The sequence below is a fragment of the Cibotium barometz genome, chromosome 12, assembly GCF_041138505.1.
Source record: "Cibotium barometz isolate CiBa-2024 chromosome 12, ASM4113850v1, whole genome shotgun sequence".
Classification (NCBI taxonomy): Eukaryota; Viridiplantae; Streptophyta; class Polypodiopsida; order Cyatheales; family Cibotiaceae; genus Cibotium; species Cibotium barometz.
Genome location: NC_141057.1, coordinates 42,576,492 through 42,603,752, shown reverse-complemented (window position 1 = coordinate 42,603,752; position 27,261 = coordinate 42,576,492). Strand labels below are relative to the sequence as shown.

General features: G+C 43.4%; 1 protein-coding gene across 3 annotated transcripts in view; it reads left to right on the top strand.

Moving 5' to 3' along the window:
• The window catches only part of LOC147633430 (Pseudouridine synthase family protein), a 56,151-nt gene extending 33,339 nt beyond the window's left edge, over positions 1-22,812 (top strand). For all 3 annotated transcript variants that reach the window (XM_086806505.1, XM_086806503.1, XM_086806504.1), the window contains 3 exons: positions 21,259-21,319; positions 21,419-21,474; positions 22,436-22,812. In XM_086806505.1, the coding sequence (XP_086662631.1) occupies positions 21,259-21,319; positions 21,419-21,474; positions 22,436-22,514 (196 nt within the window). In that variant the 3' untranslated portion in view covers positions 22,515-22,812. The remainder of the gene's footprint in view (positions 1-21,258; positions 21,320-21,418; positions 21,475-22,435) is intronic.
• Positions 22,813-27,261: the final 4,449 nt, after the last annotated feature.

Below are 27,261 nucleotides of genomic sequence, written 5' to 3'. Positions count from 1 at the left end.
TCCACATGCCCCTCTGAAAAATGATGTCATCGGATCGGTACAAGCCCAACTTGATTCTGATCCAAATCCAAAAAACTCTGGAAGTACCACTGTGTCCCAGGCACGGTTAGCAACCACAGATCCAAAGCATCCCACCAGGTCCGAAAGTCCATCCTCCAAAACAGCCCTGCACGCCGCATCAAACCAAATGCAGAAGTAGGAGAGGGAGGGGCTTCCTCAGAAGCATCACAAAGGGAGGCAAAGGTAGACTCCTCACAATGAGGAAGGGAAGCAGGAATATAAACTACAGTGGTGACAAAGTCCTCAAGAGCATCACTGAGAGAAGAAGACTTTTCCATAAGTAGAATCAGATCCCAAGAATCAGCAACAAACAAATGATCCCTGTGAAAGGATCACACCTCACAAGCAAAACACCCTCCTTTCTCTGCAAACACTGCAAAGAACATAGGCCGGACAAAATAAACACTGCTCGGGATCTCTGAAAAGATCATGACTCTCGTCAAGAAAGAACTACTCTCCTCCAAAATCTGTAAACTCTTGTCAAAGAAGAAAGTCTCCGCAGATACAAAACAGCTCCCGAAAACTGATCCTCAAGTGAAGTAGCTCGAGATAGCCCCCCTGTGAGTGTAGAAAACTCCTTTGGGAAGCAAAACGCAGCCAAAACACTGCTGTCCAGCAAAAAACAACACTCCACCACCAACAAAAGGCAAGGAACATGAAGAAACAGGGAACTGTGTAGGACAAGAACAAAACGCACGTATAGATGCTCCAAAAATCAGCAAAACGCTGACTGAAATCAGAAATTTAGTGTCCTCCTCAGGTACCAAACTGCCCAAAGCCGCAATCCACACAAAACCCCCTTTGCAAGTGATACGTATCCATTGGAAAAGAAAACGCAGCCAACCAGGGGGCTGCAAACCTGAAAATACAGGCCGACCAGCTTCCATACCCCATATGAGGAAAAACGCTGAAGACAAGGTACCTTCGGGTCCAACTGATGAAGCCCAGGTGAAGGTAGAGCTACCAGCAGAAACAGTCCAGAAAATGCAGCAAAACAGGGCTGCAAATCTGAAAACGCAGAGGTGAAAAAGGGGCAGAAGATAGGGCAGAATCTGGAAATGCAGAAGTGAAAGGTACCACAAAGCCTCAGATCAACCAATCGGCAAAACGAGTGCTGCAAACAACCTATAGATGAAGAAACACAGCACAAACAGTGCTGCTGTTGTGAAACAGAGCAGGCCAACAGCTGTACAGGAGTCCCAAGGGTCAAATCCGATGAAGATTGACCACAAATCTGCAGTGGTCAAGCGCTGGAAGAGGCAGATCGACGAGCAGCAGAATTGAGAAAAAACGCAGGAGAGAGAGGAGGGAGCAACAAACACTGCAAGTCACCGGCGCTCTGATACCATGATAGAATCCACAACGCAGGATGGGAAAGCGGAAACACAGGAGAGAGAGTGAGAGAGAGTGAGAGAGACAGATGGAGAGAAAACACAGGTGTATACCTACTCTCAATATCACCAAACAAGAATACAAGTCCCGAGCAAGAGGGGAAGAAGACCTAGTATGTGAGGGACTGCAGCAAGCCAATATGCAGAGGCACTAAGGCATGCAAGAGGCAAATACCCAAGTCATAGTCTGAGGAGGGAACGGGCCGGCTAAATATATGCCAAAATAGGGGCAGCCGACTAACTCTCTCACGACTAGGGAGAAAAGGCAAGACTCCATAAAATGGAAAAAAAGTGGGAACATAATGTGAGGGGTGACCAGCCCCTCTAGCTAACATGGTCAGCCCTAGAGGCTAAAATAGAACACTGCAAAGGAAGCCAATAGCAAGGGGATGATGATGTCTAACAGAAGGATTAAAGTTCTTGCATGGTTTTAGCGATTGCTTTCATGATGCTTTACCTGGTGAGTTACCACCAGAGAGATCCGAAGATCATCGCATTGAGGTAGTTCTCCTCCTAATAGGCCACCTTTATCGGGTGAGTTCCAGTCAGCAAGAGGAGATTATGATGCAAGTTAATGACTTGCTTGAGAAAGAGCTAGTACGCCGTAGCTCTTCTCCCTATTTTTCGCCAGTTTTTTGGTACAAAAGAAGGATGGTTAGTACCGCTTGTGTGGATTATCGTGCCTTGAATAAAATCATGATTAAGAACAAGTTTCCTATTCCATGCATAGATGGTATTTTGGATAAATTGGGAGGAGTTGCTTGTTTTAGCCGCATTGATCTCAAAAGTGGCTATCATCAGATCAGAGTGGCACCTCAGGATGTCCATAAGATGGATTTCCGAACCGCTTTTGGGCTATATGAGTTTTTGGTAGTGCCTTTTGGCCTTACTAATGCTCCCGCCACTTGTAATCAAATGATGGACCGCATATTCAGGAAACACCGGAAGTTTACCGGCACATTCTTTGATGACATCATTATCTTCTCAACGAATGAGGAAGAGCATTGAGAACACTTGGTGACAGTTTTTGAAGAGCTTAGATATCATAAGCTCTACATAAATGGTAAGAAGAGTGAATTCTTCTTATCTGAGATTCATTATCTTGGTCATATTGTATCCAAGGATGGGGTACGCATGGATCTAAGCAAAATACAGGCTATCTAAGATTGGCCCGAGTTGAAGTTGGTTCACCAAGTCAGAAGTTTTCTTGGGTTATGTGCATACTGCAAGAGGTTTATCAGACACTTCTTTGAGATTGCCTCACCTTTGCATGATCTCACTAAGAAGAAAGCTGTCTTTAAGTGGAATGATGTAGAGGAGGAAGCTTTCCATAAGTTGAAAGCTTGTATCATATCAGGACCGGTATTGATTATTCTAGATTTACATAAACCCTTCTCAGTTGAGTGTGATTCATGTGGGGACAACATTGGAGCTGTTTTGAATCATGAAGGTCACGCCATATCTTTTGAAAGAAGGCGTCTTCAACATGCAGAGCTTCACTTGCAGGTTTATGAAAAACAGTTATTGGCAGTGATTCATGCCCTTACGGTATGGAAGCGTTATCTTCTTGGGACTGAATTTGTTGTCAAAACGGATCACCAGAGTTTGCGTTACTTTTTGACGCAAACTAAATTATCAGAGAAGCATATGAGAGGGGCAAATTTCCTCTCTATGCTTTATTTTCAGATTTTGCATACACTCGGTAAAAAGAATGTAGTGGTAGATGCTCTTTCTAGAAGGCCACAGGTGCATGTTGTCACAGTTGCCTATCATTAGGATCTTTCCGACATGTGAAATTCCTATGATATGGATGATGATTTTCAGCTTATATGGACTGATTTACAGTAGGGTATTTCAGCCCTGAACTATTGCATACGGGATGGATATTTGATGATGCAAAATCCCTTGTGTGTGCATAAGGATTTACGAATTTAGGTGATGGATGAAGGCCATGCATTGCCGTATGTAGGGCATAGAGGAATTCTTGCCACTACGCAGGCTTTGGAGAGGTGCTTTTTCTGGCTAAACATGCATAGAGACATAGATGTTTATGTGCGCAAATGTATGGTTTGCTAGAAAGTGAAGTTTGACAGGCATAAGGCACCCGGTTTGCTTCAACTGTTGCCTATTTCGGATAAGCCATGGGAGTCCATAGCCATGGATTTTATCATGGATTTGCCTAAAACGTAGTAGCGAAATGACGCCATATGGACCATCATTGTTGACAGGTTTAGCAAGCAGGCTCATTTCATTCCTGTGCGAAAGACTATTAAGCTTGAGCACATGGCGAGAATATCCTTGGCCTAGATTTTCAAGCATCATGGTATGCCTAAGACTATTGTGGAGATAGGGATCCGAGAACCACAAGTTTGTTTTGGCAGACTTTATTTGATAATATGGGCACAAAACTAAACTTTTCATCAGCTTATCATCCACAGACGGATAGGCACAGTCAGAGTGAAATTGCAAGTTCAACTGTACTTGATTTGCTCAAATGCTGTGGCTCAGCGAAAATCAGATTGGGAGAAGTACTTGTCTCTTGTGGAGTTTGCTTATTACAATACGGTGCATACCTCCACTGGGAAAGCACCCTTTGAGATTGTTTATGGCAGGGTGATGCTTCCACACCTATCCTTCGCACGAAGGATGAAATCTTTGCTGCGGATGAGTATATTAGAGATGTGGATACAACTTTCTCACAGGTACGGACAGCCATACAAAGAACTCGACAAAAGCATAAGAAAGCTGGAGATAAACATCGCAAACAAGTGGATTTTAAAGAGGGTGATTGGGTGCTTCTTAAGTTTGAGAAGGCATGCCTTCGAAAGCAACCTGGCAAGGAAGGCAAGTGGCCAAAGTTGTCTCCCAGGTACTATGGGCCATTCCAAGTGTTGGAACGGATTAATGAGGTGGCTTTCATGCTTGCTTTGCCTGAACATTGGCGCATACATAATGTTTTTCATGTTAGCTTCCTCAAGAAATATGTGGGTACTGAGCTGCTTGAGCCGGTTATTGAGGACCAACCCAAAATTGATGAGCTTGAAGAAGTGCTTCAACCCGAATAGATTGTGTTTCATAAGGAACAGAGAGCTATTGGTGGCAGGCTTATCTGCAGGTTCCTTGTGAAGTTTAAGAACTACCCCACTTTGGATGCGAAATGGGTAGATTAAGACTACTTCAAGGATTATCCAGATCTTGTATAGGTTTATTTGGCCGCTTTTCAGTTGCGGACAACTGATTAGAAGCCGAGGAGAATGTCATATTTCTGACTAAACACATGTGGAGGAACACCATTGAAGGGTAGGTATAGACCTTGGTGTGTGTTCTAGGCATGGTTTAGTACATGTGGAAGGACTCCATGAAAGGATTGAGATCCTAGTGTGAGCTCCTGGCATGGTTTTGAAGGAGCTGCAGTATTAGGGTTAGGGTTTACAGGAGCTTCAAGCAAGCGTGGAAACCAAGAGAGGAGAGAACACGACTTCAGTATACATGAATAATCAAAAAGGTGAAGTACAATAGCCACATGATAGTGACCCTAAAGATAAGTGTTCACATGTCCGGCCATAAATGTGCCGGGTGGACCAAAACACTTATAAACTGCATATAAGGAAACTGAGCTAAACTGGGGGAAAAAACCTCCACTAACTGAAGTAAAAAGTGCCCCAGTAATCTACTGATGATCACTAGCACTCCTCTTGGTGCATACACAGCATAAAACCCAACAAACCCCCCTGGAGTGATATGTGATCACTGTACATCATCCACCAAAAGGAAACAAATTCAAAGCATTGCGGAATGCTTCAAATTTCGGACGTGGTAATGCCTTGGTGAAGATGTCTGCCACATTCTGATCTGTAGGACAGTAGATCAGACTGATATCTCCTGCCTGGAGTCTCTCCCGAACAAAATGATAGTGAATCTCAATGTGTTTCGTGCGAGCATGAAACACAGGATTCCTGGCCACAGCAATGGCACTCTGACTATCAGTATAGATAGGTGTAGGCTCCTCCACTGAAATATCCATATCAGTCATGAGACGACGCAGCCAAACACACTCAACAGTAGTAGTGTAGGCTGCTCTGTACTCTGCCTCACAAGACGAAGTGGCCACTGTGGTCTGTTTCTTGCTTAGCCAAGAAATGCATGAAGAGCCAAGGAAGAAACAATTTCCACTAGTGGAATGTCTGGTATCAAAATCACCAGCCCAATCTGAATCACTGTAAGCGTGTAACTGCATGTCACCCCCCTCAGGATAAAGCAATCCAAGAGACAAGGTACCCTGCAAATAACGGAATACACGCTTCACAGCTTGCCAATGTGACAACCGTGGGCTGTGCATGAATCTGCTCAACTGAGAGACTGCATACTGAATATCTGGCCTTGTATTACACAAGTAAATGAGGCACCCAACAGCCTGAGCATATGTAGTGGCATCAAAGGAAACACTGTCATCTTGGAGTGACAATTTCATCCCAGGCTCCATAGGAGTACTAATAGGCTTGCAATCCTGAAATTTAAACTTCTCCTGAAGTTTAGCAACATAACGTGATTGCAACAACCCAATGCCTATGTTATCCTGCACAAACTGTATGCCCAAATAGTAATGTACAAGGCCCAAGTCAGACATGTTAAATGTCTGTTGCAGTATCTCCTTAAAAGCTGCAATTTTGTCATCATTTGATCCCATGAGCAAGAGATCATCCACATAAAGACTGATGACCAGCAGATCTGTCTCTTCTTTCTTTACATACAGAGTGGCCTCTGATGGACTGTTCACAAATCCCTGAGTGAGTAGAAAAGCATCTATTTTTGCATACCAAGCTCGTGGAGCTTGTTTCAAACCATACAAGGCCTTTTTCAGCCTGCAAACTTTCCCCTCATGACCATGTTCTGCAAAACCCATGGGCTGAAATACATAAACTTCCTCCTCGAGGTCCCCATGTAGAAATGCAATCTTTATGTCCAACTGGTGAACAACCCAACCACGATGTGCAGCCAATGCAATGACACACCTAAGTGTCGACATACGGGATGTAGGAGCAAATGTCTCCTCATAATCAATGCCCTTCTTCTGTGCATAGCCCTTTGCAACTAGACGGGCTTTGTACCTGTCAATGGATCCATCTGCATGTCTTTTCAACTTATAGACCCATTTAGTACCAATTGCTTTCTTGTCTTTGGGCAGATCAACCAAATCCCATGTTTGATTCTTTTTAATAGAATCAAACTCATCCTACATGGCTTTGTTCCAATGCACATTATCTCGTGCATCCACAAATGAATCAGGCTCATCATCATCCTGTAAACTGGCTGCCATAACGAGATTCAAATCCATGATGTGTGCATGCTCATTGGTCCTTGTCTCCCTACGAGTACGACCAGCAAGAGGACCCTCTAAATGGCTGTCCTGTAATGTCCTCAAATACCATCTAGGTATATGTCTGACCTGTGGTGCCTGCTGCCCCATATTTGGTTCAGCTTCTGGCTCATTTGGCTGCTGAATTTCTGCACCACCTACATCATTTGCTGGCTGTCCTGTACCCTCATGAGTTGGATCACCAATTGTGGAATGAAACTCCATGGGTAGTAGACCTTCAAACACATCATTTTCAGCCTGATTTGCCTCATAACCAGCCATGGATATTTCTGATTTTTCATCAAAAATCACATCCCGACTAGTGAATATCTTCCTAGATAGTGGGTCATATAACCTGTAGCCCTTGCTCTCACGGCTATACCCAACAAAAATGCATTTTGTGGCTTTATCATCCAGCTTCCTCCTCAACTCTTTGGGTATGTGTGCATATGCAAGACACCCAAAGATACGAAAATGCGATAGAGAAGGCTTGCGGCCATGCCAAGCCTCAAAAGGAGTAATAGAAACCAATGCCTTTGTGGGACATCGATTCAAAATATGACAAGCACACATGACTGCTTCCACCCAAAAGATATGTGGTAGCCTTTTTGCCTTTAGCATACATCTGGCCATCTCCATGAGTGACCGATTCTTCCTTTCTGCAACCCCATTCTGCTGTGGAGTGTAAGGAGTAGTATACTGATGTTTTATACCTCTACTCCCAAGAAAGGAATTCAGCATATGTGACATATATTCCCCCCCTCGGTCAGAACGGAGAGTCTTCACCTTGCATCCTGACTCTGTCTCAGCAAGTGCTACAAAGGCCAAAAATGCATCATATACCTGTGATTTCTGTGTCAAAGGATACACCCAGCATATACGAGAGAAGTCATCAATAAATGTTGCAAAATAGAAGCAACCACCTAATGAGTTCGTCTGCATGGGACCACAAAGATCACTGTGTATAAGTTGCAACTTTGCAGTTGCTCTTAGAGCCTGATCACGTGGGAAGGAAAACCTGTGCATTTTTCCCAAAATACATCCTTCACAAATGTGATCTGGAGGCTTCTCCATGAGAGGTAGATCTGTAAACATATTATGTCGCTGCATAAGCATAAGACTACCAAAATTTACATGCCTCATGCGAGCATGCCATAACTCCGCATCAACCATAGCTGGAGTAAGAGTGAATGCATTATAAGCAGACTGATCCACTGGCTGAAATGCATCCAACTGATAAAGTCCATGACATAGTGTACCAGTAAGCATCAAGGTCAAGGCATTAGCTTTGTCTCTGACCATGCATTTATCATCATCAAAGTGGACTTGCATTCCACAATGTGCTAAAGAAGAAATGGACAACAAATTCTTCTTTATCCCTGGTACATATAAGGCATCTGTAAGGCGGAGAATGGAGCCATCAATGGCTGTGAGCTGAATCTCCCCAATGCCACGAACTGGATATGAAGCATTGTTGGCACACTGAACAGTTTTGCCAACAGGGGCGGGGCCAACATGACTAAACACATCCCTGCGAGATGTGATATGCTTTGAGGCACCACTATCAAAATACCAAGTACATGCATGCTCTGTCAAACTGAGTGCCTGTGAAGACCAAGAGGCATCATAGCTGCATGTATAAAAACAGTAATCCCTGTCCTCAACAAAAGAAGCAGTCTCTGGAGGAGCTTTAGAAGCATCATTAACAGACATCCCAACTTCCTTTGCCTTCTCTTTGGCAATCCTTTTCCTACATTCCGTGATGTAGTGACCTGGCTTCTTACAGTAATGACATTTGCCCTTCTTCTTGGGCTGTCCATCACTTTTCTTGGTATCCTGTGAAGAACCACCATCACCTGAATTTTGATTTGCACTCTTTGGCTGCGATTTTCCTTTCCCCTTTTGACCTGTAGTAAATGCTTGTTCAGCATTTGTGTTCATATTCATATTCTTCCTCATTTGCTCCTCTTGTAGTAAGAGAGCAACAAGTTCTTGATACTTGAGGGGTTCAACAGCATTCCTCATGCTGAGGTTCAAAGAGGTATGAAAAGCCAAGTAAGATCGTGGCAAAGAGTGCAAGATGGTGGACACAAGCTGTGTCTCAGGAATAATCTCATCCACATTGATGAGTTGCTCTCTCAAATCCTGCAGCTTGTTTAAGTGGCTAGACATATCATCTCCTTCATTCATTTTTTGATTTTCCAGCTCTCTTTTCAAAAATGAGATCCTAGCCTCATTACGAGCAGCATACATCTGCTCCAAAGTCACCCATGCATTCTGTGAAGAGCCAGCTGAACGAATATGAGGTATAATGGACCTCTGTACTGACAATGCAATGAGTGACAAAGCTTGTGCATCCCTGGCATCCCATGTCTTTTGAGCATTTGTTCTCTGAACAGGCAATGGCTGTCCTGGAGCCTGTACGTGTTGTCCTCGTCCACGAGCATCCCCTTGGGGAGGAGTCTCTGGAGCCAATGGACCTGGACGTGGTTCATCACCACTAACAAAATCCCAAAGACCTTTTGCCACAAGCACATTTTTCAGCATAAAACTCCACAAGGAGTAGTTCGTGCCATCCAATTTGTCTTCCTTAGACAAATATGTGAATACATCACTTTGCTGTTGATTTGCCATTATGCTTTACGCACAATGTTGTACCTGTTTACCAAAAAACCCAATAGCAGAAACCCTGATAACAACTGTACTCAACAGAATACAGTTCACCCAAATATGCCTGCACTCTCAATCCTCTGAATGTGCAGCTCAATGCACCAATGACTGAGTAGAGCAGCAAATGGCGTACACAATGCCAAAATGCCCCAAAAATGCCCAAATTTGCTGCACCCAAACTGTGCAAAAAACCTGTATTGTTCTTTGCTAGAAAATATGTTTGTTGTGCCTGTATATTTTTCACAGAGAAAATAAAAATGCCCAAAAACTGAATTTTAATGCTTACCACTGAATGACTGTGTAGCTTGTGGTATTTCTGCAGGTACTGATCACCAAAGTGCAAGTACAGATTACTGTACTTCACAGGACTGATGTAGGTGGAAGTACTGTGCAGGTAGCGCTTACTGTACGGGCAGGTACAGTATTGTGTTGGGCGAGCAGGTTCACGTCAGCTGCAGGTTCAGATGTGCGTATCAGGTACAGGCGCAGCAGTTGACTGAGTACACAAAGGCGACCAGCATTGACTAGAGCTGGTACGGGTGCTGAAGGCGACGATTTGAAGGCGGCGCACAGGTGTACGGGCTGCAGGCGCACAGGTGTAGCTGAAGGCAGCGCACAGTGGGTGTACGGGCAGCAGGCGCACAGCTGTAGCTGAAGGCGGCGCACAGTGGGTGGACGGGCAGCAGGCGCACAGCTGTACGGCGCTCAGAAGTACGGGCAGAAGGTACTGAAGCTGCTGTACGGCGCACAGATGTACGGGCAGCATGAGTAATTGTACGGCGCAGTGTACGGGCAACAGATTCTGAGACCTCAATATAGCGCACAACAATGGCAATGTACGGGCAGTGCAAGGCAGAGCTTCAATGCTCTGATACCAAATGAAGGAGCTGCAGTATTAGGGTTAGGGTTTACAGGAGCTTCAAGCAAGCGTGTAAACCAAGAGAGGAGAGAACACGACTTCAGTATACATGAATAATCAAAAAGGTGAAGTACAATAGCCACATGATAGTGACCCTAAAGATAAGTGTTCACATGTCCGGCCATAAATGTGCCGGGTGGACCAAAACACTTATAAACTGCATATAAGGAAACTGAGCTAAACTGGGGAAAAAACCTCCACTAACTGAAGTAAAAAGTGCCCCAGTAATCTACTGATGATCACTAGCACTCCTCTGGGTGCATACACAGCATAAAACCCAACAGGTTTGTTACATGTGGAAGGACTCCATGGAAGGATTGAGACCTGGTGTGAGCTCCTGGCATGATTGGTTACATGTGGAAGGGCTCTATGGAAGGATTGATATCCTGGTGTGAGTTTCTGGCATGACTCAGTAAGGGCTTCATGGAAGGGTGGATACCCTGGTGAGAGTTCCTGGCATGCTGATGAAGGCTCATGGAAGGGTGGACACCCTGGTGAGCATTCTTTATACCTGTATGGATGATGCTCGAGATGGGTTCGGTACAAGATGAATAAATTGGGAGATGGAATCCAGAATATTATGCATAAAGCATTTGTGTGTGTTTTGAGATGCATGAATGACTTGTCTTGGTTGCATGGACAAAGCGTGGTATTTCTACTTGTGATTGTCCATGGGCTCCGAGAACGCTTGGAAACCTTGTGGACGCGTGTGTGCACACCTGTTTGGGACTGAGGCGGCCATGGTGGTCTTATGTGTTTTGTAGGTGGTAAGTGACCCCAAACTCAATTTACACCTTATATTTAATTATAGTAAGGTTTATGAGTGCAGGTGTTTACATACACTTAAATATGGGCAGACATTATAAAGTGTTCACATGCACTTAAGTATGGGCGGACAATTTTTAAAGTGTTCACATCAAGAGGACTAGTTTTTAATGAAATTTGGCCATTACTCAAGGTGGGCAGCCCAACAAGCAATAATGGTTCCACGAATTGCTATTTTGGGAGGGAGAAACCAAAATCAGCTAGGTGCCCCCCCTTTCCAGCTGTTTTTGGTGGAACATCCTGCAGGTGTCAGTTTGGCATGCAAAACAGCTCTTGAGGGCTGGTTGACTCCTGGCAAGGCTGATTTATAGCTGGTTGCTTGCCTCCATAGCTGCTATAGACAAAAGTGATTCTTCTCTTTCTCTCCCTTGAAACAAGTGACCACTTCTGGCTCCTCTACAAGGCAGGGCGACTGCTATACAACAGGTTTCAGGGCTGAGTTTTGATGCTTCGAAGGCTCTAGGTTCAAGGCCAACAACAGGGCACCCATCTCATCTCTTGGGGTGACCTGTACAGTATGTTTGTGGACTGAAAACAGTGCTGTTCAGTCCAATTCAGCAAGGTTCTTCACAGCGGATTCGAAGGCAAACAGTATATAAACCTACATGAAGCCTATGGCTCTAAGGGTGGAACCTTCAGGTGGCCAAAGCCAAGGTTTTCATGGCTGGTTATTCGGGACAGCACCACTGCTAGAGGGTGTGATCATTTACTAGAGTGTGGCTGTGCCCGAGGAACTCTTGGAAGGCTGAGAATGAAGTCTCAGGCAATTGTTTGATTTGTTTTCATCATATTCTTGATGTATCTGGTGCCAGCCTGAAGAGTGTTTAACTCTCTAGCGCCCGTTCTCTTGTACCGAAACACTATGTTGGTAATAAAGATACCTCGGGGGGGCTGGTCCAACTTCAGCCCCCTAGTGCCGTGTTTTGTGCAAGTTTTCATATTGTTGATTCAGTGGTTTCAAAGTATGATTATGTATTGTCAGATGCTATGTATTATGCCATGATGTTATGTATGGGATAAGGTTTTCTGTGCACACGCTTCCGTATTCGTGACACCCACGCAAGAGGCCTCGAGGTTGGAAGCATCACCAATGGACACCTTCGAAGAGCTAGGCCAAATATCATGCAGAATGGACCTATCATGAGTCATGTGAGTAGTGCATCCACTGTCAACCACCCAATCCATAAGACGTGAGGTGGCAGGAACAGATGAGTCTGTGGAAAGCTCCTCAATGCCAATGAAGATAATCTCCTAGGTGGAAGAGGATCTCTGGGATTGGTTCGTAGACAGAGAGGTTTGATTGGTGGGCTTCTTCACAGAACTACCTTCTCTCTTCTTGTTGCAACAGTCAACAGTCTGGAAATCGGGAGTAGAGGGAAGAAGTGAAATAGTATCACAGAAAGATGAGAAAGTTTTGGGCAACTCGGTGAGGAGCCGATGAACAAAGTCTTCATCAATAGCCCTTCTCCCCAAAGAGACCAATTGCTTCTGGATGGTAACAAACTCTGTGATGGAATCCACAATGTTGGCAATATCAGAGATCTTCAGGTTGGCAAGCTGATTATCCAAGGCAATCTTCAGAGTAGAGTTCTCTCTATAATACCTCCTTTGAAAGGCATCCCACAATTCTTTTGTGGTCTTATCATCGTTGTCATCAAATTGACGAGCAATAGATGGTTTAATATTGAAGATGATGAACGCATGTGCCCGAGCATCCTTATCAAGCCAAGCATCAATTTCAGCCTGAGGAGAAGTTATAGTTGGCTTGGTGTTGGCCCCCCCCACAGCTGATGATACCGAAGTAAAGTCTTCATCTAGAAAGACCAATCAAGGTAGTTGGTCCCATCTAGGATGGATTCCTTGGGAAGTTGGGGAACATATGAAGAGATGACAGTTGGTGTAGAAGCCATGGAATCCTCCTCTCGAATCTACAGTGGAAAGGCTACAAGTAGGTACCCGGGGATTGCCCACTCCTCCCTAAATGCTAGATGAGGTGAAAGAAAGATGTAGAACTATACTTCTTCCCGAGATCAATGCACACGGGTGAAGATGGGAGACAACCCGATGCGCGATGAAGTAAAGGAGGGAGAGGCTAATGGAGCTAGTCCGGGGTAGGTTCTACCATTAGTCCAAGGTAACTACTACCGTTACTCCGGTGTACATGCAAAATACAAAAATTACTTCCGGGTAGGTGCAAAATACAAAAATTAGGGAAACAAAAAGTTTGGGTAGGGACAAAATACAAAACCAAGGAAACAAAAAGTTTGCGTAGGGACAAAATACAAAAATTAGGGAAACAAAAAATTTGCGTTTTGCCTCCTGCAGGGAGGGAGGGCTGCAGTCTTCCTGCAGAATGTAGAAACAAGGGACTGAGAACCTTAGCGCTTTGATACCATGAGAGAATGGTTGAAGGTAGCAAGTGGAAGTAGAGGAGAGACTTGGAGTAGCCAACAATGATCCAACACTTGAGAAAAATGATGAAGGAATTAAATGGCAAAAATGCGAAGTTGGCCAATAGAAGAAACCCATGACTAGTGAAAAATACCTATGGTCGGGGAAAAATACCTAAAAATGTAGGAAAAAATACACATGACTAAGTAAAATACATCAAATAAATATGCTGCATAAATGGTGCAATAAATTGGAAAAAACTTGGAGATGAGAACACAGTCCAACAGGAGGTAGGTGTGTGAAGGGGAGCTGAAGATTTGGTACAACAAGGGCTTGGAGCAAAAGCGAGTGGAGGGGAGGGCAAGAAGGGCAAGAGATGGCAGCGACAGAAGCAAAGGCGGGCAGAAGGACAGGAGTAAGGCGGGGAAGGAAGGCCTGGATGGGGGGCTGGATGAGGTGATGGGCAGGGCGAGGTGAAGGCAGGCAGGAGGAGTGCGAAGCAAAGAAGGGGATGGTGGGCAGGAGGAGAAGTGCGAAGTGAAGAGGGGAGCAAGGTGAATGGCAGCCAGAGAGGAGGGGGGGTGACGGGAATGGCGGGTAGTGCACAGGTGTGCAGGCAAAGAACATAATTGGCAGAACCAAGAGACGGAGTGTGCATTGGGCCGCACAAATTCGCTGCTGGGACCAACTCCAGAGGGTGCCGTAGCTTGCCGTGTGTAGCCTTCTTTGGAAAGGCCTCCCAATGTTGTTTCCCTTTGAGACAAGTGACAAGGGCCCTCACGTGTGCCAGCATCTAGCAATCCATCCACCAATTGCTCGTGAAAAGCCTTCTGGAAGGCCTCCAAATGAAGATGTCCAAATCTAGCATGCCAAAGATCACCTGTGTGGGTACCTATGTGAATAAAGAGCCATGAGTTTGTAGAGGCCATGGTCCTCGATGCCTTGCTTTACGATCCTGTTAGTGAGAGGGTCCCGACGTAGTGCCATAAATTCCACCTTAGTGCCCAATTTGCAAATCTCATGTAGGAAAGGAGATGAAATCCTAAGTCTGGCACATATAGCACTCTCAAGGTGTACTTCCCTCCATTTCCATCCGAAATGAGGGGCATTGTTCCTTCGCCAAGAATGGGGACGATAGAGTTATCTTCGATGGCAACTCTGTCGCGGTTACTGCAGTTCATCAAGCCAGTCCTTGTGATAAGTCATGTGCTATGTAGCACCGTTGTCCAAAATCCACTAAGGAGAGTGGGAACAAGAAGGAAAAGCCAGCTCTACCACTAGATGGGGAGTATTGGGCTCGAGATCAATCAAGGTGACGAAAGTTGACGACTCCACGACTTTGGCGGATGAGCTTGCCCCTTTGTCCTTCGACTTCCCTTCCAAGTTCCACATGCGGCTCCAGCATTGTCGCCATAAGTATCCTTGTTTGGAGCAGTAATCATAGACCTTCTGGTTGCCAAAAGAATTAGGAGTTGAAGAACCCTTTGGCTTAGCATCCTTGGAGTCCTTAGAGTCCTTAGAGGGAAGTGCCCCACCTTTGCCTTTGTTGGGATGCCCTCCTCTCTGTCCAATGAAAGCTTGGTTACCTCTCTTATAAGAAAAATCCCTGAATCTACTCTCCTAATCAAGGACCATAGGCACCGGCTCATCCCAGGTAATGGTTTTCGTTTGTCCTGAGTTAAGAAGTGAAGAATAGAAGCTCTCATATTTTGGGGCCAACTGAGCAACTAGCCAAATGGCCATATCCTCAATGGAAATCTCCTTCCCGCACCCATAAATCTCAGATTGCAATGACTCTAGTTTGTTGATGTGATCCCACATGGAAGTAGAATCAGACTATCAGTGGTGAAAGCTTCAACATTTGAAGCTCCAGAGAAACTCTCTTCATGGGTGTCTTCCGGTTGTAGATGTCGGAGAGTCTCTTCCAGGCAACATGTGCATGGGTATCTTGTTTGATGTGAGTGATGACTGAGGGTTGAGAGTTCAGAAGGATGAATGACTGAGCATGGGCATTAAGCCGATCCCATAGAGCAGCTTTGTGCATAAGGGCATCCCTCTTATCCTCATCCGCTACGGTGTCCGGGTTAGGCCGGAGGGCCGGTCGAGTGATGAACTCCAGAAGATTGTTAGTCTCCAAGACTGCTTCCACCATGACTTTTTAGATGTTGGTAGTTTGTGCCATCAAACTTGGCAAAAAGTTAGAAGAGTGGGTATCTGAACCGCCCCAGGTTGGATGAGTGCCATGATGTACCTCCTCTGAAAAACACCACCACCAAAACAGCCCAAGAGTTGCTCTCTGCACTTGTAGGGATGGTGGGTGGGATAGAAAGAGAGTGAAACACTACGGACAGCTACCGAGTTCGCATGGAAACATGACGAAAATCAGTACCAATCAGCCTCCAATTAGCGACATCCTGTCAGTATTCCACCTTACAGGATGAGCCAAGCTGAGGAAGATGAGTTGGCTAAACAACTCGAAGATTATCCGAGGATGGGTCAGATCCGTCCAAGTAAATCACCTTGGGGTGCACCTGTGTTGCTTAGAAGAAAGAAGGACAACACCTGGAGAATGTGTATAGATTACAAGAGATTGAACAAGCTGACAATTAAGAACGGTCATCCTCTCCCTTGATCAGATGACCTGATTGACCGGTTAGCAGGAGTGAAATATTTCACGAAGATAGATTTACGTACTGGCTATCACCAAATACGTATTCATGAAAGGCATGTCGAAAGAACTACCTTTCGGACTAGGTATGGCCATTACGAGTTTCTCGTATTACCTTTTGGGTTAACCAATGCTCCAGCCACTTTCCAGCAAATGATGAACGATCTTTTTCGTGACCATTTGGGAAAATTTGTGGTGGTGTTCCTGGATGATATTTTGATATATAGGCGTACTCTTGAGGATCATGTTAGACACCTCACGATTGTCTTATCTATTTTAAGACAGAATCGACTATATGCTAAGTTAAGTAATTGTGAGTTTTTTATGACCGACATCATTTACTTGGGACACAAGATCACTCGAGATGGATTGAGCATTGATTATGACCGAGTTCAGAAGGTTCTGGACTGGCCTATACCGCGAACAGTGAAACAACTTCGTTCTTTTCTCGGTTTTGTTGTTTTTCTTCGGAAATCTGTGCGAGAGTACTCTCAGCTCACACTACTGATGACCGACTTATTGAAAGGTCGTGGACGTAAGTCAAATCAGCCTATCACTTGGAATAACGATTTGGATATGGCCTTTAGACTTTTGAAAGATAAAGTCAAGGAAGCACCTATCTTAGTCTTACCCAATTCTAGCCGGTCTTATGTTCTTGAAACTGATGCCAGTGACTATGCCATCGGGGCTGCTCTATTTCAAGATGGTAGACTGGTTGCTTTTGAAAGTAAAAAGCTAGACGACACTCAATCTCGTTGGCCAACCCTTGAGAAAGAGCTTTATGCAGTGATTCATGCTCTCAAGGTTTGGAGACATTATTTATATGGCTCCAAGTTTGTGGTATTGACTGATCATCAGTCAATCAAGTATGTGTGTGATGCAGATGATTTGAGAGGAAGGAAAGCTCGTTGGGTTGAGTTAATGCAAGATTTTGATTTTGAGATTCGTTATCGGAAAGGATCCATGAATAATGTTGCAAATGCGCTTAGTCGAATTCGAGAGGTGAATACTTTGTCGTTCACCGAGATTTCTACTGACTTATTTCAGTCATTGAGAGGGCTTTGCAGGACTGATAGTTATTTTGGTCCATTTTGACAGAAGATCCAGGACGGGAGCTCATTGATTGACCAAGACTCAATGACCGAGCAGTCTACCATTCAGGCTGCAGGAGGCCAGTGGATGATTCGGAATGGTTTACTATTCCGTAATGACAAAATTTTTGTACCACAGATCCTGGACATTAGGTCCAAGATTCTTAAGGAGTGTCACGACGCCCCTTCTGTTGGACACCCTGGGGTACACAGGACACTATCGTTAGTGAAACACACTTTTTATTGGCCAAAGATGAAAGGGTATGTAGAAGATTATGTAATTTTTTGCAAGAGATGCAGGAAATGTTACAAGTTGCGAAGGAATCTATTAGAAGTGCTCAAGACCGAGACAGGTTTTATTCTAATAGACATCGTTCACCCAGAGAGTTTTCTGAAGGAACGATGGTGTATTTGCGAGTTCCAAAAGATTCCGAGACTTTACGGACAGGTCGATCTCCGAAATTATCCCCTAGATACTGTGGACCATTTCGTATTACACGAAGGATTGGTTCAGTTGCATATGAATTGGATTTGCCTTCTCATGTGAAAGTTCATCCTGTATTTCATGTCAGTAGACTTAAGGAAGTACTGGGTGGAACAGATCAGTTAGTTACTTCTCAAGAAATTATAGATGTCGAGGACATGACATTTGTTTCGCACGAACCTGAAAAGATTCTTGGCTTTCGTGAAAGAAGATTGCGTAATACGCTTATCACGGAATACAAGATCAAGTGGAAGGATCGTGTTGAGGAGGACGCTACATGGGAGACATTAACTACTCTTCAGAGAGATTACCCTGGCTTTTTAGTGAGCTCAGGAGTGAGCTCTTAGAGGAAGGGGAGTATGTCATGTGCACAGTGTGTATCTATCGTGTGCGACATGCACGCAAGACTAGCTTCGAGGTTTGGGGAAGCTTGGAGCTAGGCAAGCTGATTGGCGAGCTGAGTTAGTGATAGACTAACGGGCGGGCACCCAAGTATGGACGGGCGGGCGCCCAAGTGTGGACGCCTGATGACCGGCCAAGAGCCTATAAAAGGGTGGCCAAGGTTAGTCATTAGTGATATAGAGAGTCTCGCGAGTTTGTGAGAGCTCTATGGTCTTGGAGTCTGGATCTAGTGCAGACATGCACCTGCTTTATGCAGCCGAGGCCGGCAGCAGTCTCGAGGCCCGCGAGGGTAGCTTCGTGGTGGTATGGGACGTCATGAGGTAGAGGCTGGTGGGTACGTCAACCTAGTTAGCTCAGCTCGTGGCTCGGTGGGGATAGCCAAGACTGTGGGCTTGCCCACGGCTGTCATGGTTGGGAGGTGAGTCAGGCTTGCACCCCCCTTGTTGTTTGTTTGTTTGTTTGCAGGTTTCGAGTCTCGTACCAGGAACGATCACGAGGAGATCCAGTGGGGATTTGACAGAAGGACTCCATGGAAGGATTGAGTTCCTGGTGTGAGTTCCTAGCATGGTTTGCTACATGTGGAAGGGCTCCATGGAAGGATTGATATCATGGTGTGAGTTCTTGGCATGGCTGAGTACATGGGGAAGGGCTTCATAGAAGGGTAGATACCTTGGTGAGAGTTGCTAGCATGGTGATGACGTCTCATGGAAGGGTGGACACCTTGGTGAGCATTCCTTGTACTTGTATGGGTGGTGCCCGAGACAAGTTCTATACAACATGAATAAGTTGGGAGATGGAATCTAGAATATTGTGCATAAAGCATTTGTATGATTTGACATGCATGGATGACTTATCTTAGCTGCTTGACAATGTCTTATATTTGACTGTCCATGGGCTTCGGGTACGCCTGGAAACCTGTGGATGTGTGTGTGCACACCTCTTTGGGACTGAGGCAGTGGTCTTATGTGTTTTGCAGGTGGTAAGTGATCCCAAACTCAATTTACAGCTTATATTTTATTATAAGTGTAGGTGTTCACATACACTTAAATTCGGGCAGGCAAATTATAAAGTGTTCACATACACTTAAGTTTGGGCGGATAGTTTATAGAGTGTTCACAACAGTTGGACTAATTTTTTAATGAAACTTGGCCATTACTCAAGGGTGGGCAGCTCTTCATGCAATATTAGCTCTAAGAGTTGCTAATTAGGGAGGGAAGAAGGCAAAAAGCAGCTAGGCACCTACTTCTAGCTATTTCTGGTGTGTGGAACACTCTAGGGTTTGACAGGTGTTAGTTTGCATACTGGACAGCATCTTTGGGGCTATTCAACTTCTTCCAGGGCTGCATAAAGGCTGATCGCTTGCTCCCTCAGTTGCTAGAGTCAGAAGCAATTCCTCTCTCTCTCTCTCTCTCTCTTCTGATGTAGGGCCTAGGCGATTGCTTCTGGCTCTTATGCAGGGCTGGTCGACTGGTTGACTGCTGGACAGCAGACATTAGGGCTGATTTCTGATGCTCCAAAGGCCCTGGGCTCAAGGCAATCAACAGGGTACCCTTCTCTACACTTGGGGTGACCTGTCTGGCATGATAAACAGAGCTGTTCAGTCCAACTCAGCAAGGTTCTTCGTGATGAAATAAAAAACAAAGAGTGTTTAAACTTGTGTGAGGCTTGTGGCTCTAAGGGTGGAACCTTCGGGTCGCGAGAGCTAAGGTTTTCATGGCTGGTTATTCGGGACAGCACTATTGCTAGAGGGTGTGATCACGTACTAGAGTGTGGCTGTGCCTGAAGAACTCTTGGAAGGCTGAGATCGAGGCCTCAGGCAATTATTTTACTTGTTTTTTTCATATTCTGGAAGTATCTGGTGCCAGCCTGTAGAGTGCTTACTCTCAGGCACTTGCTCTCTTGTAGTGGAACACTTTGTTGGTAATAAATAAACATAGTTAAGGGGGGGGGGGCTGGCCCAACTTCAGCCTCCAGTGTTGTCTTGTGCAGGCTTTCATATTATTATTTCAGTGGTTTCAAAGCATGTTCATGTATTGTTAGATGCCTATGTATTATGCCATGATGCTATGTATGGATTAAGATTTTCTGTGCACACGTTTCCGGATTGTGACAGTAGACACTAGAATAGCCAGCAACAGGAGATGATATATGCTAACACAGGGGTGCTCAAAGTGGAGGAGGACAGGGGCATGGTCAGAGAGCGTGGTGTCTGCCATGATGCCTACCATACCCCCCCTGCTGGATGCCCACTCATCTGTGTAAAATCTGTCAATGTGGGAGAGGTTCTGGCAGAAGGGGAGGGCAGGGAACTCTGGAGGAAGGGCAGCCACTGGGGATGCTGCCACAGGATCAGAAAACTAGTGAATCAAGGGGCGAGCTGAGTCAGGCTGTTGGCGCCGGGAGGGATCAGGAGCGGTGGGATGGAGGGGGGCAAGCGGCTGCCGTGGGGCCCGGGGGGGGGGGTGTTGTACAGAAGATTGAGAACCTGACACTAGCACCTCTTGGGCACCACCCACCACCTGATCTTGGAATAAATGCTCATAATGGTTACCCGTGGGCACCGTTACCTCAGGAATCGGGGGACCTGCCTGCCTGACACTCTAGCTGACGGCACCCCTGCTGCGGCTGGTGGTAGCATTTGCGGGGTCAACGCGCCAGCTTCTACTGACCAGCATCCTCCCCCTGTGTGTCTCAGGCGTTGGGCTGACCGGCCACCCCCTCTCTGGTGTGGGAGGGGGGGGTGGTGCTGAGCTCCTCTGCGTGCCTCGAAACTGGACCTGAACTGTGCCACTGTCCAGAAACAAGTACTTGGGTGGTCAGTACAACAATGTCCCCCTCTCCTATGTCCCATTGTACATCAGCTGAGGTCTGGACACGTAGACCGCTTTGTTTCTTCTGCATTAGCTTCTATTGTGAAATTTACTCTCTTAGAACTCATACTCACCTTCATTTTAAAAAGGATTAATTATGTGTTACTTGTTTTTTTGGTGCAATTACGCAGGATGCGTCTTGAAAGGATGGTTGGAACTGAGCATTACTTTTTACTGCATCTTTGCACTCAGGTCAAATTTGCAATAACCTTAATCTGCTCCTGATAGGTTTACTACTAAATCTTAAGTTTGAGATTCGTCTCTGAAGTAAAATCATGTTTATATTGACAGGCTGGGACATATATCAAGGAGTTTGTACATGGAGATTTGGGGCGAACTTATCCCAAGTAAGCAAGCATAATTAGAATAGTGCTCACTTCTCAAGTTCATAATACTGTTGCTTCATGGTTGGGTGGTGAATTGGATGTTATTAGATACAGTCCCTCTAATAAGGCGAAAAAAAGGACAAGACTCCCTCAATGACTGGCTTGCCTTGGAGGGTAGTTACATATGTAGGGGTGGTGGGAAGAGCCACCATGGGGGCTGTAGTACGAAGCGAGCCTTTTCTTGCCTGGCATAGCCCTGGACTGAAGGCGCTTTTACTGACTGCGGAGGTTGTGGATGAGATCGGTCCTTATGTAGTGGACAGTCTCTTTGGGAGCAGTGGCAGACACTTCTATGGTCTGGTGACAGTGAGTCCACTGGACCCTCCAAGCTGCGAGGCTGTTGATCATCTCCCAGCAGGATTCTCGTGTGGTAGTGGCCGACGTGGCTAGCCTCTCTGGAATCATCTGTTGGTGCATAAGGTGGAACATGTGCACTGCTGCCTTGCAGCCACACATGCTCGCAGTCTGGTGGGCTTGCGCAAGACCTGAAGGCAGTTCACACTTGTCTTGGGTGTTTGATGGTGAGAGTGGCCATAGTCCATACAGATGTGCACATTTTAATGTGTCTCCACCTTCCAATATTTCGCAGAAGAGAAGGAAGAGCTTATTTATTCAAAGTTGGGCACGTCAAGATGTTTGAAAGCAAGACAACTAAAAAACTACTGTTTCCCTTAATGTTTTAATGAATTAAATATTGCTGGTGCTTGCAAAACCCATAAAATCAATTATATCAATGGGCCTAAAAGGTGGTTTACTTGGAAATTATTATTATTTTTATTTTTGATCTTGGCTTGAAAGTAGAAAGTACACATGTTATCCCAGGTTGTGGGTTCGTGCGAGCAATTGTGTGGAAAGAAAATTATCGTGATTATGTATAGAAGCCAATTGTTTTATTGATTGATGCTCACAATATTTTTTGCAGTATTGGATCTCTTTTTGGATGTGAGGCTGAGATACTGCAGCTGGATGTTACAGACATTAAGATGGATCTTTTCAACTGATAGGATTACCAACATAGTTTTTGCATTTGATTTTTGAATGTGTTAAAGCACCACGGGAAGGTTATCGAGAAGTCTGCTACTTATGGGACACCTTCCCATGTAGAGGTGAAATATGCCGGTTTTGCTACTTGAACCTTCCTACAAATTGTCATGGCGAAGCCAAATCATTGATTAATCTTTTTTTTTATATAAATTTGAACTGACTAAGCTAACAGTGTGATTGAAGAGACTTTGTCACCATAAACAGAGTACTCTGATCAATGTAAAATTTTAGTCTCTTCAATGCAGAATTTAGTGATCCCATTTTGAGTCTCACACACACCATTAATAATGTGTGCATGTGCATGCCTGCACATATGGAGGGCCAGGGCTAGGGTGGGTGCGTGCATGCACAATGGATGGTACGTTTGTAGCATTATAAGCATGTCATATTATGTGGATTTTCCCATCATAGGGATAGTTGAACCCATATCCATGAAGAACTCCAAGGTATAAACCATGACTTTTATGGAGTCGTAGGTTTTCAAATATGTTGAATATGATACTATTAAATAATGTAGTAAAATTATAGATATTTACTCTGTATTGTTATGTTGATTCTACATGTGCTTGTCAAGAGGATGAGAAGAAACCATGTGTTTCTCATGTTAAATAATAAGGAAGACATCAAACTGTTAGTCCCTATGTTGTAGGGCAGTAGGAGGTCTGCTGCTGGAGATCATGGGAACATATTGTGGTAGGAGGTTTGTTAGAGATCATGGGAACATATTGTGAGCATATGGCAAATGGAGCAATGTGGCCACACAACTAGTCTTAAACTTAAGTTGCAAGATGCTATTTCTTTAGAGAAAGATACATACAAAATGGTTGAAAATATTTGGAGAAAGATATAGACAAAATGTTGAAAAAGCAATTTCTTTGGAGAAAGATACACACAATGAAAATTTCAAAGGTAGCCACCTTTATTTAAAGAGAATGATAAAACAACTTGTGTTGAAAATTCAAGCATTAACATGCACACTGGGTGATGGGGATGTTGTAAATCATGTAGATGCCAAACTATGACATGCACATAGGGTTATATATGCATGCCAAACTATGAAAGCTTGAAGTTGTTAAGCTAATGTATATTGAGGATCATGGGGAATAGGATGGCTTGTTGTTTGATGCCAGTAGGATGTTGTGGATGAGTGTACTCTTAAGCTAGTTGAAGTGGAGCAATAAGATCATGGGTGGTTTGAGGCTAACTAATTTTAGTATTATTAAACCAATAATACTATTATACTACGACTATACCAATATAATAATACTATTTTAGTATTATTAAACTAATAATACTATTATACTATGACTACACCAATAGTGTTATTAGCCCTTCATTGTAGGCCTTATATTCATGCAATACTATTTGTATTTTATTCTGAAGGTTATTTTGATGATAACTTGCTTCATTTCAATGATAAATTATAAAGAAATGTAACACTACATGTTCTATTAGTTATAGAGCTAGTGTGGGTGCAAAGTACACTAGTATACTACTAGCATATATCACTAGTAGTCTGCTTCACCAGTATTCTAGTGTATTATTGTAGTTTACTCGATAATGTACTAAATTAGTATACTATTGTATAATAATCCAAGAGTATAAGATTTTTTTAATACTCACATCAATGGTAGAAAGATTAGTAGTACATGGTACAAGAGTGCATAAGGTTACAAAAGAAAAATGTACATGATAGATTACAATCCATAGAATGAGAGTTGTAAATCCCTTTGTTGTAGCCCATGCATCTAAAATTGAGGCAGCTTGGTATGTTTTATGGTGGCAAAAATCATAGAGATTTGGAATGCCTTTGTCGCACATGTGTGTGCAATTAAGGAATTACTAACCCATCTAGGGACATTTGATCAAACTACACATAGTTAGGTACATCACATTGGATGCTTGAGGGTGAGAAATTGGCATGGGGTAATACAGAATGCCCTATTGAGAGATTTTCTCCACCATGGAAGATAAGTTAGCCTCAAACTACCCCCATGATCTTCCAATCATTGATCCACTTCAACTAGCTTTAAGAGTACACTCATTTACAATATCCTATTGGCATCAAACAAAAAGCCATCCTATTCACCATGATCCTTAATATAACACCTTTAAGCTTTCATAGGTTGGCATCTACACGACTTTAAGCATCCTCATCACCCTATGTGCATGTCATATTTTGGCATCTAAATGACTTAAAGCATCCCCATCACCCACTGTGCATGTCAATGCTTGAATTTTCAACTCAAGTTGTTCTATCTTTCTCTTTAAATAAAGTTGGCTACCTTTGAAATTTTCATTGCATGTATCTTTCTCCAAAGAAACCACATTTTCAACCATTTTGTTTGTATCTTTCTCTCCAAACATTTCAACCATTTTGTTTGTATCTTTCTCCAAACATTTCAACCATTTTGTATGTATCTTTCTCCAATGAAACAATCTCTCGATAGGGAGTTTTGTATTACCCCATGCCAATTTCTCACCCTCAAGCCTTCAATGTGATGCACATAACTATGTATAGTTGTGTATATAATGGCCTAGGGTTTGATCAAATGTCCCTAGATGGGGTAGTGATTCCATAATTGCACACACATGTGCACATAACTATGTATAGTTGTGTATATAATGGCCTAGGGTTTGATCAAATGTCCCTGGTAGTGATTCCATAATTGCACACACATGTGCGACAAAGGCATTCCAAATCTCTGTGATTTTTGCCACCATAACACATGCCAAACTACCTCAGTTTTAGATGCATGGGCTACAACAATGGGATTTACAACTCTCATTCTATGGATTGCAATCGATTATGTATATTTTTATTTTGTAACCTTATGCATTGTTGTACTATATACTACTAATCTTTCTACTATTGATGGAAGTATTAGAACAATCTTATACTCTTGGATTATTATACAATAGTATACTAATTTAGTACATTATCTAGTAAACTATAGTAGTACAATAGTATATTACTAGCATATATTGCTAGTGAAGCAGAGTACTAATGGTATATGCTAGTAGTATACTAGTGTACTCTATACCCACACTAGCTTTGTAACTAATAAAACATTTGTAAGTTATCATGGAAATGAAGAAAGTTATCATAAAAATCACCTTTAGTATAAAATATAAATAGTATTATGTAAATATAAGTCCTATAATGAAGGGTTATTAACACTATTGGTGTTGTCGTAGTATAATAGTATTATTGGTTTAATAGTACTAAATCTTATGAATTTGGTAGAAAGTAGGACTCAAATGTAATATTACCATTAATACTATTGGTGTAATAGTACTAATAGACTATTGGTTGAGTAGTACTATTACAACAATAGTACTATTGGTGTAATAGTATTAATAGACTATTGGTTGAGTAGTACTAAAACAAATATAGTACTAAATCTTACGAAGCATGTAGAAAATACGACTCAAGTGTAATAGTAGCAATAGTACTATTGGTGTTATAGTACTAATATACTATTAGTTGAATAATACTATAGAATTACTATAGAAGAAATAGGAGAACATACTACTATGGCTCATGTATAAATTGTGTAGAGACTAATCCCTAAGATGAAGTAAATCGAAGGAGATAATAGTGCTACTATTGGTTTAGTAAAACAAAGGAGTTATAGTAATACTATTGGTTTAGTAAAATGAAGGAGTTAATAGTACTATTGGTTTAGTGGAACTATAAAGGAAAGAGTACTATGGAGAAAATAGGGCTCAGGAAAGAGAACTGGCCATTGTAAACTTTATGAAGAAGATATTTGGAGGTAGGTTTTGGGGTTAATTCATATGCACACTTTGCTCTAAGGTTCCTTCTTCATCATCATTTAGAGTCGTAGCATCTTAGAGTATGTGACACCATGAGCTAAAAAGTTTAGAAACATAGAATGTAAGGGTGGATGGAAGAGGCTTCTTAGGGTTTCTAAAGTAATCTCACCATGGAAAAAAGCCATGACCACCAAAGGACGTGTATTGTGTAGCGTGATTCTGTGAAGTGATGTAAGGGTAGTGGGTAGTTAATGTTATGCTAAATAAAAGAGACGTTTAGTGTAAAGTAGAAAGAGTACAAGACTAATAGAGTGGCCTATTGGAGAATACATATACTCACATTGATCTGGGTCAACAATTATTCTAAACTTGCATTAAGCTCCTTAGACATTGCTTTGATTCTAGTGGGGTTACTCTTGCCTTACACGAATCTTCTTGATTTTTTTATTTCATTCATGTGAGGCTTTTAAGGACATCACATCCTGCTAGCCACAAAACTTCTTAGGATAGTGCATCCTACTAGCTACAAAACTTTCAGTGAGTGTCACACTCCTGCCTTTGTTTATCTAGAGCCTTTCTAATTTGCACTTAGGCATCCAATACCACTTTGTGAAGTTCTCTGAGGGTGTCTAATTTCTTCTGGATCTTCTCTTGGTTGTCTAAAGACTCATTGTGTAAACATCGAGTTGTAAATATCCAACAATGCTGTTAAGAGATGTAATCGTGGTGTTGTGTGTATGTGGGAAAGCACCCTAGAGGTGCAAAGATAAGAATGCCACATGTGATATTGTATGGTGTGTGAGTGTTGACCAAAATATTGGAAAAGGGAGTGCTACATGGATGATGATGTGTAAAGTGGGATAAGGCTAGAAGGCCTGTATCATTATACGGTTCATTGTGAATGCAATAGAGATCAAGTGTTGA